This window comes from Heterocephalus glaber, unplaced genomic scaffold (genome assembly GCF_053883595.1).
Source record: "Heterocephalus glaber isolate CG9 unplaced genomic scaffold, H.glaber_assembly_v1.0 deba00001523, whole genome shotgun sequence".
Lineage (NCBI taxonomy): Eukaryota > Metazoa > Chordata > Mammalia > Rodentia > Bathyergidae > Heterocephalus > Heterocephalus glaber.
This window is the reverse complement of record NW_028258327.1, coordinates 1,286,164-1,301,797: the sequence shown is the minus strand read 5'-3', so window position 1 is coordinate 1,301,797 and position 15,634 is coordinate 1,286,164. Positions and strand designations below refer to the sequence as shown.

Below are 15,634 nucleotides of genomic sequence, written 5' to 3'. Positions count from 1 at the left end.
CACTCACCCCTTGGAATTGGATCGAAGTTTGGATATGTGTAGAGTGACAAACTGTGTGGTTTACCTAGGACTGAGCAGTGTTCTGGGACATGGGACTTTTAGTGATAACAGTGGGATATTTCTGAGCAAACTGTGATGATTTGTCGTGCTAATTCTAATTCCAGGGCCTATGTCTGTATTTGTTCCATAGATGACCCTGGCTTTCTCTTATGGTTATGTGTATGTGTTTCCCTTAGGGATTTCCCTTACTTTCCTGTAAGTTCAGCAATTAAAAATTATGATTGTGTGTTATTTACCCAAGATACGGTTATTTATAATGGGCAGGCCCTTCTGAGCATCCTGGAAGTATCATGTGTAATTTCACTTTTTACTTACTAGGTTGCTGAGAGTATCTTTCCATTTCATACTCATAAAGTATACTTATCCGTGCTTGTGTGGTATTTTTCTTTGTGTGGTGGTTTTTGTTGTTGTGTTTTTGATTTTTGAGACAAGGTTTCACCATGTAGTTCATGCTGGCCTTGAACTCACTGTGTAGCCCAGGCAAGCCTTGAATTTATGGGTATTCTCTTGCCTCAGCCTCTCAAGTGCTGGAATGACAGACATGCGCTACCACGGCTGGCTTGTGTGGTATTCTGTTTTATGTCTCTATCAACATTTGTTGAACTAGTATCTCATTTTAGATGTATAGGCTATTCTAGACTTTTTTCTTATTAAAATACTGTGGTGGAAATTTTTTTGGGGGCGACCGGGATCGAACTCAGGACCTTGCGCTTGCAAGGCAGGCGTGGTGCCACTGAGCTAAATCTCTGGCCCTGTGGCAAAATTTTTATAACTGTCTTTACACAATCCAAGATTACTTTCCTATGATAAAATTCCAAAGTAAAATTGATGAATAATCAAAAACTTGCAGCATTTTAAGTCTTTTTTATTACATTATTGAATTACTGTCTTATTTTCTCTGTGCACTGTGACACTGTATATTACAAGTTTTCAGTTTTTGTTTTGATAAATATAATACTCTGGGACTGGGATTTAGCTCAGTGGTTTCACTGCCTGCTGTGCAGTCACAAGGTCCTAAGTTTGATCCCCAGTACCCCTCCCAAATATATATATTACTCTCAAAATTAACATACCTGACTTTTGATATTAGTGAATCCATATGTGATAGCATAGTGTTTTAACATCTAAATTTCAGGTTTGCTAACTCTTAAGAGGTATCTAGCTTCGCTCTCTTTAAAACTAGTAGTGGTAAAGCTGTTTGTCTTGTAAGCTCCATTCATTTAGAACTGGTTTGTGAAGTCAGGCATGGAAAATAAATAGTAACTTCTGAAAATGTACCTTGTTGTATTTCTTTGAACATGGTAGTGGACTCTTGGATTCTTTTACTCACATAAGGTATGATGCCCATCAGACTAAGGGTTTCAGGAGATGCTGGTTTTGGATGGCTGTGGTTTCTTTGGGGTGGGGGGATACTGGGGATTGAACCCAGGGCCTTTGCACTGAGCCCTTTCTTTTATTTTTCGTTTTGAGGCAGGGTTTTGCTAAGTCACTGAGTTACACAGGCTAGACTCAGACTTGTGGTCTGTGTACCTAAGCTTCCATAGTATTGGGATTACAGGTGTGTACCTCCATCCTCAGTTTGTAGGACTGTTTTTTTTTGTTTGTTTATTTTTTGCTATTTTGGTACCAGAGATCGAACTTGGGACCTTGCGCTTGTGAGGGAGGCGGCGGAATCAGTGAGCTAAATGTCTGGCAGGACTGGTTTTGATATGGTGTTTACATAGAGAACCTCAGTCAATTCAGTCTGTATTTACTGCTTCCAACTTCCTTAAAAACCCATTTGAAGGGCTGGGGATTTAGCTCAGTGGTTTTGCCGCTTGCTGCACAAGCGCAAGGACCCGAGTTCGATCCCCAGCACCAAAAAAACAAACAAAAAATCCCCATTTGAGGCACTGTGCCATGCTCAGTGCCATATGCAAACTTAAGTACATGGTTACTAGTTGAAATTTCAAGTGGTGCTCAAATTGGAGTAAAACATATTCTCATAGATAATATGGTGTATAGTGAATGGGCAATTTAATTAAATACAGAAATAGCTCTTCACAAGTAGAGAAGACCCTTATGATGCTCACATGCTCAGGGCTTCTATGTACTTCATCAAAGGAGCTGGTGGTGTTCTGAACCAAAACAGAACTTTGTGTCAACTGTGTATCTAAAATTTATAGTGTAAGTCAGTGGGAAAATGATTCAGAACTACATAATTGAATCTTTGGAATAATCCTGGACATAACCATCTATACATATTTATTTCACTAGCATGTTTTGAGAATTAAGAGATAAAGAATGAGAGCAATACATACACACACATATATATATATATATATATATATAGTTATTATTATACCCCATTATGTTAGCAGTGGCATTACAGTTTTTCACCAATGTAGGCATTTTCATATGTTTGTACATAGCAGATAACAAGTGATTGCTGAGAGTATCCCTGCCTTAAAAGACAGTCTTTGAGGGCTGGGGACATAGCTTAGGGACACCACACCTACCTGGCAAGTGGAAGGGTCCTAAGTTTAGTTTTCAGTACCGGGGGCGGGGGGGGGGGGACAAAAACAGCCTTTGAAGGCAAATTTGAACTAGTATTTGAATGAAACTGATTAAAGATCAGTTAGGACTGCCTTAGACTCAGTGAATATTTGTGGGTATCACATAACCAAAATAACTCAAGTTAGAAAGCAGTGTATCGGAGCCCAGAGAGGCGGAGAACACAGCACAGGGACCTTTTGTGTAATAGATGTTCAATTAAGATTTGATTCATTAAGATGTTCAATTAAGACTTGATTAATTCAAGTGTGTATATAATTCCTGCAGGATTTTATTCTCTCAACAATGTACCATTCCATCTCTAAGTTGTACTTTCCCAAATTCTGTTTTGTTTTTTGTTTGTTTTGTACCGGGGATTGAATTTGGGACCTTGCTCTTGTGCTTGCGTGGCAGGCACTGGAACCACTGAGCTAAATCCCCAGCCCCCCAAATTCTGGACTCTTGATTTTTCTATTAAGTCAGGATAAAATGGAAAGTTGGGTAAGAAGGGTCTTAGAAATTTGTTTACTGGCCTCCAGTCCTTCAGATAGTAATTCATTCAGGCACATTTGTTGTTTGGTTTAAGATTATAGCCTCTTAAAAGCAGGAATGGGTTTTTCACTGATCATAGAAATGTCCTGAAAATCAGCTGTCATTTCTAGAAGCAGGTTTGGGCCGGAATACAGAAATCAGTATTGCTTATGTTGTTCTGAGGCCTGTGTTACAATTTTCATGACAAGGTGAGGTTTTACTTTCAGTCTGTTGACAGGTTTATGAAAAGTTTCTTTTAAAAAAATTATCTGATTAGTGTCGGGGATTTAGCGCAGTGTTTTTGCTGCCTGCTATGCAAGCGCAAGGACCTGAGTTCGATCCCCAGTGCCACCCCCCCCCCCCCCCAAATTATCTGAGTTTTGGTACCGGGGATCAAACTCGGGACCTTGTTGCTTGCGCAGCAGGCAGGGAAAACACTGAGCTAAATCCCTAGCAAAAATTAACTGATTTTTAAAAACTGAGGTGAAAGATACATAATATTAAATTTACTGTTTTTACCATTTTAAATGTACAGTTTAGTGGCATTAAAGCACATTCACATTGTTTTATGACCATTTTACCTCCAGAGTTCTTTTCATCTTACAAAACTGACACTCTGTACCTATTAAACACCAGCTCTCCATTCTCCCCTTCCCTCAACCCCTGATACCTACCCTTCTAGTTAGAGTCATTCTCTCTCTCTTTTTTTTTTGTGGTACCGGAGATCGAACTCAGGTCCTTGCACTTGCGAGCCAGGCAGTGGAACCACTGAGCCAAATCCCTGGCCCAAGAGTCATTCTCCATGAATCTGACTATCGTAGGTCCTTCATACAAATGGAACCATAAAGTATTTATGTTTTGTTACTGGCATATTTCACCATAGTGTCTGCACGGTTTATTCACATTGTTGCATGTATCAGAATTTCCTTCCTTTTTAGGGCTAAATAGTATTCTGTTGCATTGTGTGTATAATACCATATTTTGTTTATCCATATTGGATTGTTTCTGCCTTTTGGTTTTCATGGATCATGCTGCTTTAAGCACTGGTGTACAGATATCTGTTCAGGTTCCTGCTTTCAATTGGTTACTTGGCTTTTAATCTTTTTATACCAAGCCCCCTTACCTAGTGTTGATTTAACAATCTTATCATCCCTCAGAAACTACCCCCATTTTCCCATCACCACGAGAAAGGCAGAATGGAAGAGTACTTGACATTACCCATGGCAGTACAAAAATTGGCTCCAGCCTTTCAGAAATTAGGATGATGGATTGTGCTTCTTTGTTGTTAGATTTTTGTATCTATTATCCACTTTGAGTTATAATAAAGTAGCATTTCATGTTTTTCTTATAATTAAAATCTGCCATTTTTGTCTCAACACAAATGCACTGAGGCTGGGTGTGGTGGTGCATGCCTTTAATCTCAGCATTTAGGAGGCTAGGGCAAGAGGATTTTCCTGAGTTTGAGGCTAGCCTGGGCTACATAATAAGTTCAAGGGCAGCTTGAACTACATAATGAGAACCTGTCACAAAAAAGAGAAAAGTACTGATATTTTTAAAGTTTGGTTAAAACCCATAAGAATATATATAATGAAGATCTCGAGTTGTGTGCTCCCCCCTCACTGGAGATGATATACAGGGCCTTATGCATGCTATCCAAGTGCTCTACCCCTGGGCTACATCACCCAACGTTGAAAAACATTGAGACAGAATCTCACCAAATTGTCAACTGGTCTTGAACTTGTGATCTTCTTGCCTCAGCCTTTCTAGTAGCTAGGATTACATGTGTGTGCCAACATATCTGGCTTGAGCTTTTATTATAGAAATTTATCGTACGTACTTTAATATCATTAAAGATTTATATATACATATCTGTGGTTTTTAAGCTTTTTGATGTCAAGCCCCTTTATTTTTGTTTAATTCATAAGAAATTATTGAAAACCCCAAAGAGCTGTTGTTTATATGGTTGACTATTGATATATACCATACGAAAAGAGACATTTTAAAGAATCTACCAATTTTTAAAAGCTCATTAAATGTCATAAGTAACATTTTTATGAAAAATAACTTTCTAAAATAAATTAAGGATATATACTATTTTATATTTGGGCAGTTATTTCTAATGTCTAGATTATTGGAAGGGCTAGGTACTCATATTTACTTCTGCATTTAATCTGTTGCATTATGTTGTTTTGGTTGAAGTATGTGAAGAAAATCTAACCTTGCACAAATAGTTAAAAAAAGAGTATTTTAATAATTTTTTTCATATAACCTTGAATATTTTTCTTTGATATTAGACCAAAATGCAACAAGTTGTAGTTTTCTAAAGGTTAGTTGCAATATAGAATTTGAAATATATCAATGAATTTTTCATACCTGGTTACATTAAAATCCATCTGTCTTTTGTCTTGAATGGATCTTTTATTCAGGTACAATTTCTGTTATCATTGGACATTTGGAAAATACTGGTTGACCAAGGATGTGAGTCTTTCAGATATTGACATGTCTTAGTCTATTTTGTGTTGTGACAAAATACCTGAGACTGGGTACCTTATAAAGTAAAAGGTCTATTTCATGCATAGGTTTGGAGGCTGAGGCTCTAAAATTGGGTAGCTCCATCTGTTGGCCTCTGGTAAGTACCTCTGGCTCTGTCATAACATGGTAGATGGCATTATGTACCTTCAGAAGCACTTGTGAGAGATCCCAAGGCAACAGAGGACGCAAGAGAAATTTGGAAAGGGTCAGGCTCATTGTTTTACAACACGCTGCTCTGTTAGGAGCTAATCCATTCCTATGAGACCTAACCCACTGCACAAGACCAACAATGATCCCTTTATGATATTGGTCACAACACAGTCACCCCCACTAGTTCCCCCCTCGTAAAGGTCCAACGATGTTTCAGTACTGCCACATTAGGGACCAAACTTCTAGTACATGAACCTTTAGAAGACAAACCATATCCAGACTATAGCAGTACAGAATAAAATACAAAATAAAAAATAATACATTTATTATATGAGTAATATCTTTAAGTTCTAGTGAGCTATTAAGTTTTGTTTTTTTTTGTACCGGAGTTCGAACTCGGGTCCTTGCGCTTGTGCAGCAGGCAGCAAAACCACTGAGCTAAATCCCCAGCCCACGCTATTAAGTTCTTAATGACATACGCTGATTTTTCCAAAATTCTGATTTTAATTTGAAAGCTCAGTTTTATCATTGGTAACAAATATTGTCAGTTGTTTTCCTTGTAGTAAGGGGCCTACTTTGTTCATGTTCAAGAAAATGTCTGCCAAATACCCAAACCAGAATAACCATAATTTATCATTTTTTCCAGTAAACGTGGTATACCATGAAAATAAAAACCAACTTAAATTTGCAACTTAAACTGCAGCACAAATGCTTTTTCTTGGGATTGCATATACTTCAGTGGTCGTTAGAAGTACTATTTGGAAACAATATTAAAAAGCTATGAACTTGATCAATATTTAGTGAATTTTTAATCAAATTAATAATATTTACTGCTACCAGGTGTAGTGTTGTTTGTGTCTGTATTCTCAATTATTTGGGGGGCTGAATCAGCAGATGGATCATGATTTTGAGTCCAGATTGGGCATCAGAACAATATCCTGTCTCAAAAAAACTAATACTTTTTAACAATGGATTAAGTACATTCAAAAGTGAAACTGACTCTAAAAAATTTATGGACTGCTGATGCAATAGTCCTCCTCCCTTGGTTAGTACTAGAGCTGGCAATTTGATAACTTGCTTTTACACCATTGATAGAAATGTGACACAAGACAGCAAAACTTGTCCTAGTATTATTATGAAAGTAGTTTTTATGAGAGGATCTTGCTGGGACTTCATCTCATAAGCCAGTGGTGGTCAAGGTTCTCTTGATCAGCAGAATTAGCATGTCTCATGAACTTTTTAGAAATGCAGACACCTTGGCCCTGCTCTAGCTCTTCCGCGTCTGGAAATTCTGTGCTGCATATAAGAAAGTTTACTCTGAGAGCCCTGTAGAATGGGAGAGGGGAAGTTAGAGACAAACTTGCAGTCTTTGCAGAGGATGTGATATGAGGCTGTAATTCAAGCAGTAGGAAGGAAGATAAGGGTGGATTTGCTGGAGATAGATTGTCTAGGACTTTATTGCTCATGAACAACTTGAAAGCTAAATAAACAGCTGCCAACAGTCAAGGTCAGAGGGCTTTCAGAGGGCCTTGCTGCTTTGTGTCCTCTGGACTATCTTTAACTGATAGGGAAAATATCAATTGAGTACTTGTCTAGCCTCTTGAGTTTCCTTTTAGAGAATGCCAGTTTAAACAGTGACCATGGCCTTTGGTGGAATAAAATCGCACATTAGGGCCCACAGCATTAGGACAGTATAATGCAGAAAATGGAGATAATGATTTTATTCAGATAATGCCTAGCCACAGGCAAATTTAATACTATAGTACATGCTAGTCAAACACTGGTATGTTTTCCCGAAGTTCATGGGGACATATCCTTTTACTACTTTAATTTTACCTATCAGTGCAGTCAGTAGCTCCATTTGATAGATTGTAAGCATAAAGATGGGTCTCCAGTTTCAGTTATAACAGTTATTCTATTAGAACTGTTACTCTTCAGTATTTTTAAGTTCTTTTTTTTTATATCCTTTGTTTTTGTTTTACAGATTTGTAAGATTCCAAGGCCTTCAAGCCGAGATCAGCCTGATGGTTCCTGAAATAACTGGGAAAACAAATGCTTCAAGTGCCAGTTGAAGATTGTGTCTATGTATATTCGAAACCTTCTTTCTATATATACGCATTTACATGAGAAGACAGGCTCATTCTTGTGCACATTTGGGAGTTTTTCAACTGATGAAAATTAATTTAAGAATCAGATGGAGCAACTTGACACTTCTGGGCGCAGGAGCCCAGGGAGAAAAGTATATCACTAATGGCCAATTTTCCATATGGCCTTCATGGGTAAAGAGAATTTGCAAAAAGAAGAAAAAAATTTGCATAGATTAAGCCTCAAAAATACCTCTCCAGTTTAAAGAAGGAAATAAATGAGAAGGTGATCACAGAAGTGTGAATTCAACATTGCAGGTGGGATCATGCAGTGTTTTTTCACTTTATTTTTTATTAGGTTTAATGATTTGGACAGAGTTTAAAATTCTGGACTGAAAAGTAACTTACTGTGGTTGTTACTGAAGGAAAGCAAGTTCAGGTGTGATGGGACAAGTCTGAACATTGAACTGATTCCATCACTTTGCCTTTTTCAGTTAACTGTATTTGAGGATTTTAATTTATTATTTTCCTTTTCTGCACCTGTAGGATAATATCTTAAAATAGCAATTGGAACCAATAATTACAAAAGTAAACATCAAGGAAAACCCAAGCAAAGCTTCCTTTTGCCTGGATGAAAGGCTGTGGAAACAAGCTCTGAATGGGAACAAGAAGGTGCCCATTGGCACAGTGACTCTAGGGAAATGGTGCAATCCTGGGGACTCTGATACTAGCTTGGGTGTATGGTTAGAGGGATTGTCAGCTGTGTTGAGTCTAAGAACACTTGCATATGAGAAGATTTGGACTTAATGCTGAGATTATTTTTTTCATTGAAATGAAAAAGCACATGAGCTTTAGGAATAGAAAAGAGGAGAAGTAACTGGAAAGTGAGAAAGAGTCCAGCAAAAGAAACAAGAGTGTTACTCTGTTAGTCAGCAGAATTAGGATTACCTTAAGGCAAATACTTGGTCTGCTTTAATAGCTTTTTTCTCTGCCTCTGCTGACCTTGCTTTTTAGCCCCTATGGCACTGAGGGGTCTGCTGGCTGGCAGAGGAATTGTCCCAGGGAACCCTGCGTTCCTCGGGGACACAGGGCCCAGCATTAAGATAGGAAATTTCTGGTTCTGAACAGTGAGGAAGAGTGTTTTTCTTCCTAAAATTGGACTGCTGTCTGCACAAACTCTGATCTGTTTTGCACAGTTTGTGTGCCTTTTTTTCCCTTTATGCAATCTTTTTCAGCTTTTGCAGCAGAAATTTGTCTAGTTCAGAAAACATGCCAGAGGGTGGCTTTAGAAGATGATCCTGTATGTTCTGTCTCTACATCTGAACTTTTGAAGAGAAAATTCCAGCTGAGGGATTCTTAAAAAGCCTTAAGTTACTTGAAATCTCTGTATTTGAAACTCTTTGTCTTTGGAATCACATTACACAAAACTGGAATCTCAGGCTGAATGAGAATAACTAAGTTGAGTAAAAAAGAAGAAATCTGTTTCTTGATCACCACTTATTAATGATGCTCTTTCTCCAAAGGATCAGCGTATTCTTCCTCTAAGGACTTGAAAATAAAAATGGACCCCATGTTTTTTTTAGGCATTACCTTTTCTTAGCAGACTGCCATCATCTTTTATAGAGGAATTTTTTCACTATGCATTTGGTGGATCTTTATAAAATACTGACCTTCTTCTAATTAGCTCCAGGTCAGTCTTAATTAAAAGGGGGCGGGGGGAGCAAGCACGTCAACCATAAAAATTAAATAAACCAATGAAAGAAATTGGTTTAAAATTTTCAGCATTAAGCATTATTTTTCAAGTAAAACAGTTCATTGAAAAAAGTATGTATGCAGCAGTAGAACATGGACCTGTGCTTTGCAGCGACTCCAACATCCTCTGCCTGTCCTGGAAGGGTCGTGTTCCCAAGAGTGAGAAAGAGAAGCCCGTGTGTAGGAGGCGTTACTACGAGGAAGGCTGGCTGGCCACAGGCAATGGGCGAGGTGTAGTGGGGGTGACTTTTACCTCCAGCCACTGTCGCAGGGACAGAAGTACTCCACAGAGGATAAACTTCAACCTGCGGGGCCACAATAGTGAGGTGAGGTGTGATTTTATTTTGTTTTTTGCCTGGTAACTTTAGTTGTCTTTTCAGATCCTCTTGCATTTGAAACTTCTTTTGCTTCAGTTTCTTAGTCTTGCTGTTAGTGAGACTCATTCTCTTGAATTCTGTTTCCTGTGCTCTAGCAGGAAAGATGCTAAGGTGGCCACAGTGCCCTGTGTGTGACCTAAATGGGTCATTTGTCCTCCACACCCATGTTTTCCTCTCTGTGCCTAAGAGTTGCTGCTGCCTGTCTGATGCCCAGTGACAGGGAGGCCAGGGTACTTTCTGTCCATAGTAGGGGTGAGTTTCTCATGTTCAAGTCTCCAAAGCAAAGAGTTGCCCCTACCAACATGTAAGACTCACTGTGAAAATAAAAATGGTGCTGCCTTCCCCTTGCCCAGGTAATACCTGCATTTCTTTGGTGAGGATTTACCACTTGACTTATATTTCTTGGAGGTGAAAAGAAGTCATTACTTGGACAGCAGCCATAATTTTTCCCACCTATGAGATCTGCTATATTGAGGTTATTATGGTGTGTATTTGTACATACAGATTTCTTTGGTCTTCTAATACAGAAACTGTGGTATTGTCTATGAAATTTACTGTGAATTTCAACTAAATTTACTGAGCAAAGCTTACATGTTAGGCACTATGTTTACCTTGTTTTGTTTTGTTTTTTGGTACTGGGGATCGAACTCGGGTCCTTGCGCTTGCGCAGCAGGCGGCGAAACCGCTGGCTGAGCTAAATCCCCGGCCCAAGCACTATGTTTAAAAGAAGACCATGACTGATAATTTTTTTGTAAATATTGTTGCAAATATGTACTTGTATAGCAGTTTGACAGTATTCCTGTTTCATTGTTTACTTTTTTTCAGGGTGTTTTCATATAAGTAGTCAGTGCCTATTTCAGGGATCTTAAAATGTCATTTATGGTTACTGAAAAGCTGTTGTAGAGGAGCAAGAATATTTTTTTGTTTTTGTTTTGTTTCGTTTTTGGTACTGGGGATTGAATTTGGGTCCTTGCGCTTGTGAGGCAGGCGGCAGAACCACTGACCTAAATCCCCGGCCCCAAGAATATTTTTGAATTATATGTCTTAATCCATTTAGCCTACTATAACAGTACTACAGATTGGGTGGCTAATTAACATATAAACTTATTTCTCATAGTTTTTGGAAGTTTGAGATTAGGGTGCCAACATGGTAGATTCTGGTAGGGCCTTTCTTCTGGGTTGTACAGTGATGTTTTCTCTTTGGTGGAATGAGGGCAAGTGTTTCTCTGGGACCTTTCAGGAGAGCACCAGTTCCATCGCTTCCTAAAGGCCCCAGTTCCTAATCCATTACCTTGAGGTTAGGATTTCAACATATGAATTTTGAGCAAACTACTGTAACACACATTTTAAGTGTTACTATATTATTTACATCTCAGTGATGATTTATATGTACAAATACCCATGGAAGCTCCAGCCGGATCAAAATATAGAACACTTCTAGCACCTGTTGCAGGACCTATTTTCTCCTTCCCAGATTTATATTCCATCTTAGTCCATTCTGGTTGCTGTAACAGAACACCTTAGAATGGATAATTTAAAACAACAAAAATTTATTGGTCATGATTCTGAAGCTTGTGAAGTCCCAGATCAGTGCTCTAGCAGGTTGACTAATATGCCTGGTGGAGATTTGCTCTCTGCTTCCTAGATAGTGTGTTCTTGTTGGTCCATGAGATAGCATCCTCCTTCAAGCCTCTTTTTATTTATTTATGTTTTTTGAGACAGAGTCTTGCTAGATAGTCCAGCCTGCCCTTGAACTGTGTAGCCCAGGCTGGCCTCAGTCTCACAGGGATCCTCCTGCCTTAGCTTCCAGAGTGCTGGGATTATAGGCATGTGCCACCACACCCACCTTCCTCAAGCCTGTTTTATAAGGGCACTAATCCTACCCATCAAGGCAGAGTCCATGTGATCTAATTGCCTTCTAAAGTCCATACCTCTTAATTCCATCAGGGTGGAGGTATAAATTTTCAGGTGAATTTTGGCAAGACACATTGATGTCATAACACAGCCCCAGTGAGAGGTAATCTACATTCTTTGTTGCATATTTTGTGTGTATGGCTTCTTTCATTAATCATAGTGTCTGTGAGAATCATCTTTGTTGTGGGTACTATTAGTTTATTTTTGATCGATGTTAACTTTCTATCAAAGGAAGATTACCATAATTTTTCCATTCTTTTGTTGGTAGACATTTGGATTACTTCCAGTTTTTGGCTATTCCAACACTCCCGTGAATATTTGTGTGCAATGCATGTCTTTCTGTAGAATTTCTGAGTCACGGTATTGGCGTATGAGGTTTGACAGTTGGACAGTTTTGTTATTGCCAAATAGTTTTCTGAAGTGATTGTACCATTTTATACCCCACCCTCAAGGTGTGAAAGTTTTAGTTGTGAAGCCAGAAGTATTTTGATATTCCTTTTCCTAGTCTGAGTTTAATTTACTAAGAACCTTCTTTTGAGTTTGAACTTTTATTTAAAAATAATGAGTGCCAAGAATTATGTTTTATAGGTACTGTCATACAACAGTGGGTGCATACACAAATAAATATATTACTATAACTTTAGGTGGTCACTATTTTATTTTTTTTGGTACCAGGGATCGAACTTGGGTCCTTGCGCTTGCACAGCAGGCGGCAAAACCACTGAGCTAAATCCCTGGTCTGGTCACTCTTTTAAAAGATACAATTTTCTGTTAGTGTGTAATAAATTACTACAAACTTGATAGCTTAAACCAACACCTTTTTCAAGTCTCACAGTGCTTGAAGGTCTGAAATCCTGGCATAGTGTGGCTTGGCTTCTTTCTGCTCAGTATCTCACAGGCTTGGAGATATAGTGCCACCTGGGACTGGGAGCACCTCTGGGGCTCAGGATCCTTGTCCAGGCTTATGCAGGTTGTTGGGATTGTAGGACTGAGACACTTGGACCCTACTGGCTCTTCATTGGACCTGCTATGGTGGCCTCTCCACAATGTGCATTTGGTCTTCAGAGCCAGCAGGAAAGCCTCTACTGTAGCTTCCAATATTCTGATCCATTTTGAATTTAGTTTAGTACATGGTGAGAGGTAGGGGTCTAGACTTAGTCTTCTCCATGTGGATAACCAGTATCCCCAGCACCATTTATTAAAGAGGCTGTCTTTCCTCCAGTGTGTGTTTTTTGGCTCCTTTGTCAAAGATTAAATAGGAGAATGTACTTGGGATTATTTATGCATCCTCTATTCTCTTCCATTGATCCACATGCCTGTTTTTGTGTCGGTACTATGCCATTTTTATCACCATAGCTTTATAATATAACTTCAAATCCGTGATTGTGATGCCTCCTGCTTTGGTCTTGTTGCCCAGAATAGCTTTTGCTATTCTGAGTCTCTTCTGGTTCCATATACATTTTAGGATTGTTTTCTTCAGTTCTGTGACTAATGCTCTTGGTATTTTGGTAGGGATTGCTTTGAATCTGTTTATCAGTTTTGGAAGTATGGTGATTTTGACTATATTGGTTGTGCCTATCCAGGAACAGGGGATATCTTTCCATTTTGTGATGACTCTTTGGTCTCCTTTTTCAGAGTGCTGTAGTTTTCACTGTAGAGATCTTTCACTTTCTTGGTTAAGTTAATTCCTAAATATTTATTTTTTCTTGATATTACTGTGAGTGGTAGTTTTTCCTAATTTCTTTCTCAATAAGTTCATTATCGGTTTACAGGAGCACTATTGATTTTTGTGTGTTGATTTTGTATCCTGCTACATTGCTAAATTTGGTTATTAACTCTAGGAGTCTTTTGGTGGAATTTTTGGGTCTTCTATGTAGAGTATCATGTCATCTGCAAATGATGATACCCTGACTTCATCCTTTCCTGTACATATCCCCCCCCCCCCGCCATACTGGAAATTGAACTCAGGACCTTGAGCTTGCAAGGCAGGCATGGCGCTAACTGAGCTAAATCCCCAGCCCATCCCTTTTATTTCTTTCTCTCGTCTGACTGCTCTTGCTGATGTTTTGAGTACTATATTGAGCCAGAATAGTATTAGTGGACATCCTTGTCTTATTCCTGATTTTAGAGGAAAAGCTCTCAGCTTTTCCCCCCTTAATATGATGTTGGCAATAAGTTTGTCATAAATGACTTTTATCAGATTGAGATAACATCCTTCTATATCTATTTCTTCAGTGTTTTTTAAAAAAATCATAAATGGATGTTGGATTTTGTCAAAGGTTTTTTCATTTTGCATCTATCAAAATGATCAGTCTTACTTTTGTCCTTCTCTTTATGTGATATATTACATTTAGCAATTTATATATGTTGAACCATTCTTGCATCCCTGGGATGAAGCCTGCTTGGTCATGATGTATTTGAACTTACAGTCTTCATCCGCTTCTTAGAGTGTTTGAACTACTGTTGTATGCCACTATGCCTGGGTATCTTTGAAACTTTTGATAATGATGTTCTAGAAGAAAGATGGATGTGTGCTTACCTGCTGGAACTCCCAACTCTTCATAACTGGTTGAGAAGTGATACTTTCTTAGGATTAATTGTTCCTCTACTCTGAAGCATAGCTGTGATCTAGTTTCATATAAAGATCAGTTTTTTTCTTTTAGAAGTGTCCTTTCTCAATTGGGTATTTATATAGCTTTTCAAAAGGAGTATTATGGTTCAGAAGGAAAAGTTATTTCAGAAAATAATTACTTGGGAATGTTTTTTAGAAAATTTCTTATAGGTATTATTGTCATGTAAATTATGCAAGGTTAGTACAGATCTTTTTAACAGTATTTTCTTGGCTTAAGAGTAGACAGGCATTCATGCAAATATGGTAGAATTAGTTTCATTATAGAGACTACAACAGTGGTTTCACCTGTCCTTCTTGGATTTGGGTATATGTTCTCTAAGATACTTTTTCTGATGCCCCACCTCTTGCATACAACCAACAGACCTCTGTGGTTGCACTTAGAATGCTTTATTGCAGTTACCTGGTTGATGATTTGGTAGAAACTTACTGGAAAATTTGTCTGTTAACTTCCCATTTTTTAGAATGTTACTTGGGTTTTTTGGTTGTTTTGTTTTGTTTTTGGCCCAGGGCCTTCACACTAAACTTTATCCCCAGTCCTTTTTTAATTTTGAGACAGGGCCTTGATAAGTCACTGAGTTCCCCAGGGTGGGCTTGAACTTGTGGTTCTGCTTCAGCCTCCCAGAGTGCTGGGATTATTTAGACTTTTTTAATGTCCTTTATCTCTTTAGCTGACTTCAGTATGGCTTTTTCCCACTCTACCAAAATAGTCTTCCCAAAAGCCTTACTATGTCTCTTATTTTTGCATTGCTGAGACAAAAATACCCAACACTCAAAGTTAAAGGAAAAAAAGGTTTATTTTACCTCACAGTTTGTAGAGGTTTCATTCCATCGCCAGCTGGCTCCAAGTCAGCTGGCAAGCCAGAAGGGCATGGCAGAGGAGAAACAGTACATGGTGTGGTAGGTAGGAGGTAGCAGCATCCTTCCTTCTGCTTTTCCTCTTATTCCACCCAGGCTACAAGCCTATTGGATGGTGCCACCCACACCTGGGGTGGGCTTTCCCATAATTGATACCTAGAACATACTAAATTGATTAGTGGATTGATTAATCCAGTATCATACACCCTTCATCC

The 15,634-nt window shown here is 38.6% G+C and overlaps 1 protein-coding gene across 8 annotated transcripts in view; it reads left to right on the top strand.

The window, feature by feature from the left end:
• Positions 1–15,634, top strand: part of Tulp4 (TUB like protein 4) — a 224,590-nt gene that overhangs the window by 51,104 nt on the left and 157,852 nt on the right. For 7 of the 8 annotated variants that reach the window (XM_021251970.2, XM_021251971.2, XM_004874558.3 and 4 more), the window contains one exon: positions 7,790–9,967. The exons of the other annotated variant lie outside the window; for it this stretch is intronic. In XM_021251970.2, coding sequence (XP_021107629.2) covers positions 9,644–9,967 — 324 coding nt within the window. In that variant the 5' untranslated portion in view covers positions 7,790–9,643. The remainder of the gene's footprint in view (positions 1–7,789; positions 9,968–15,634) is intronic. 8 annotated transcript variants of the gene reach the window in all.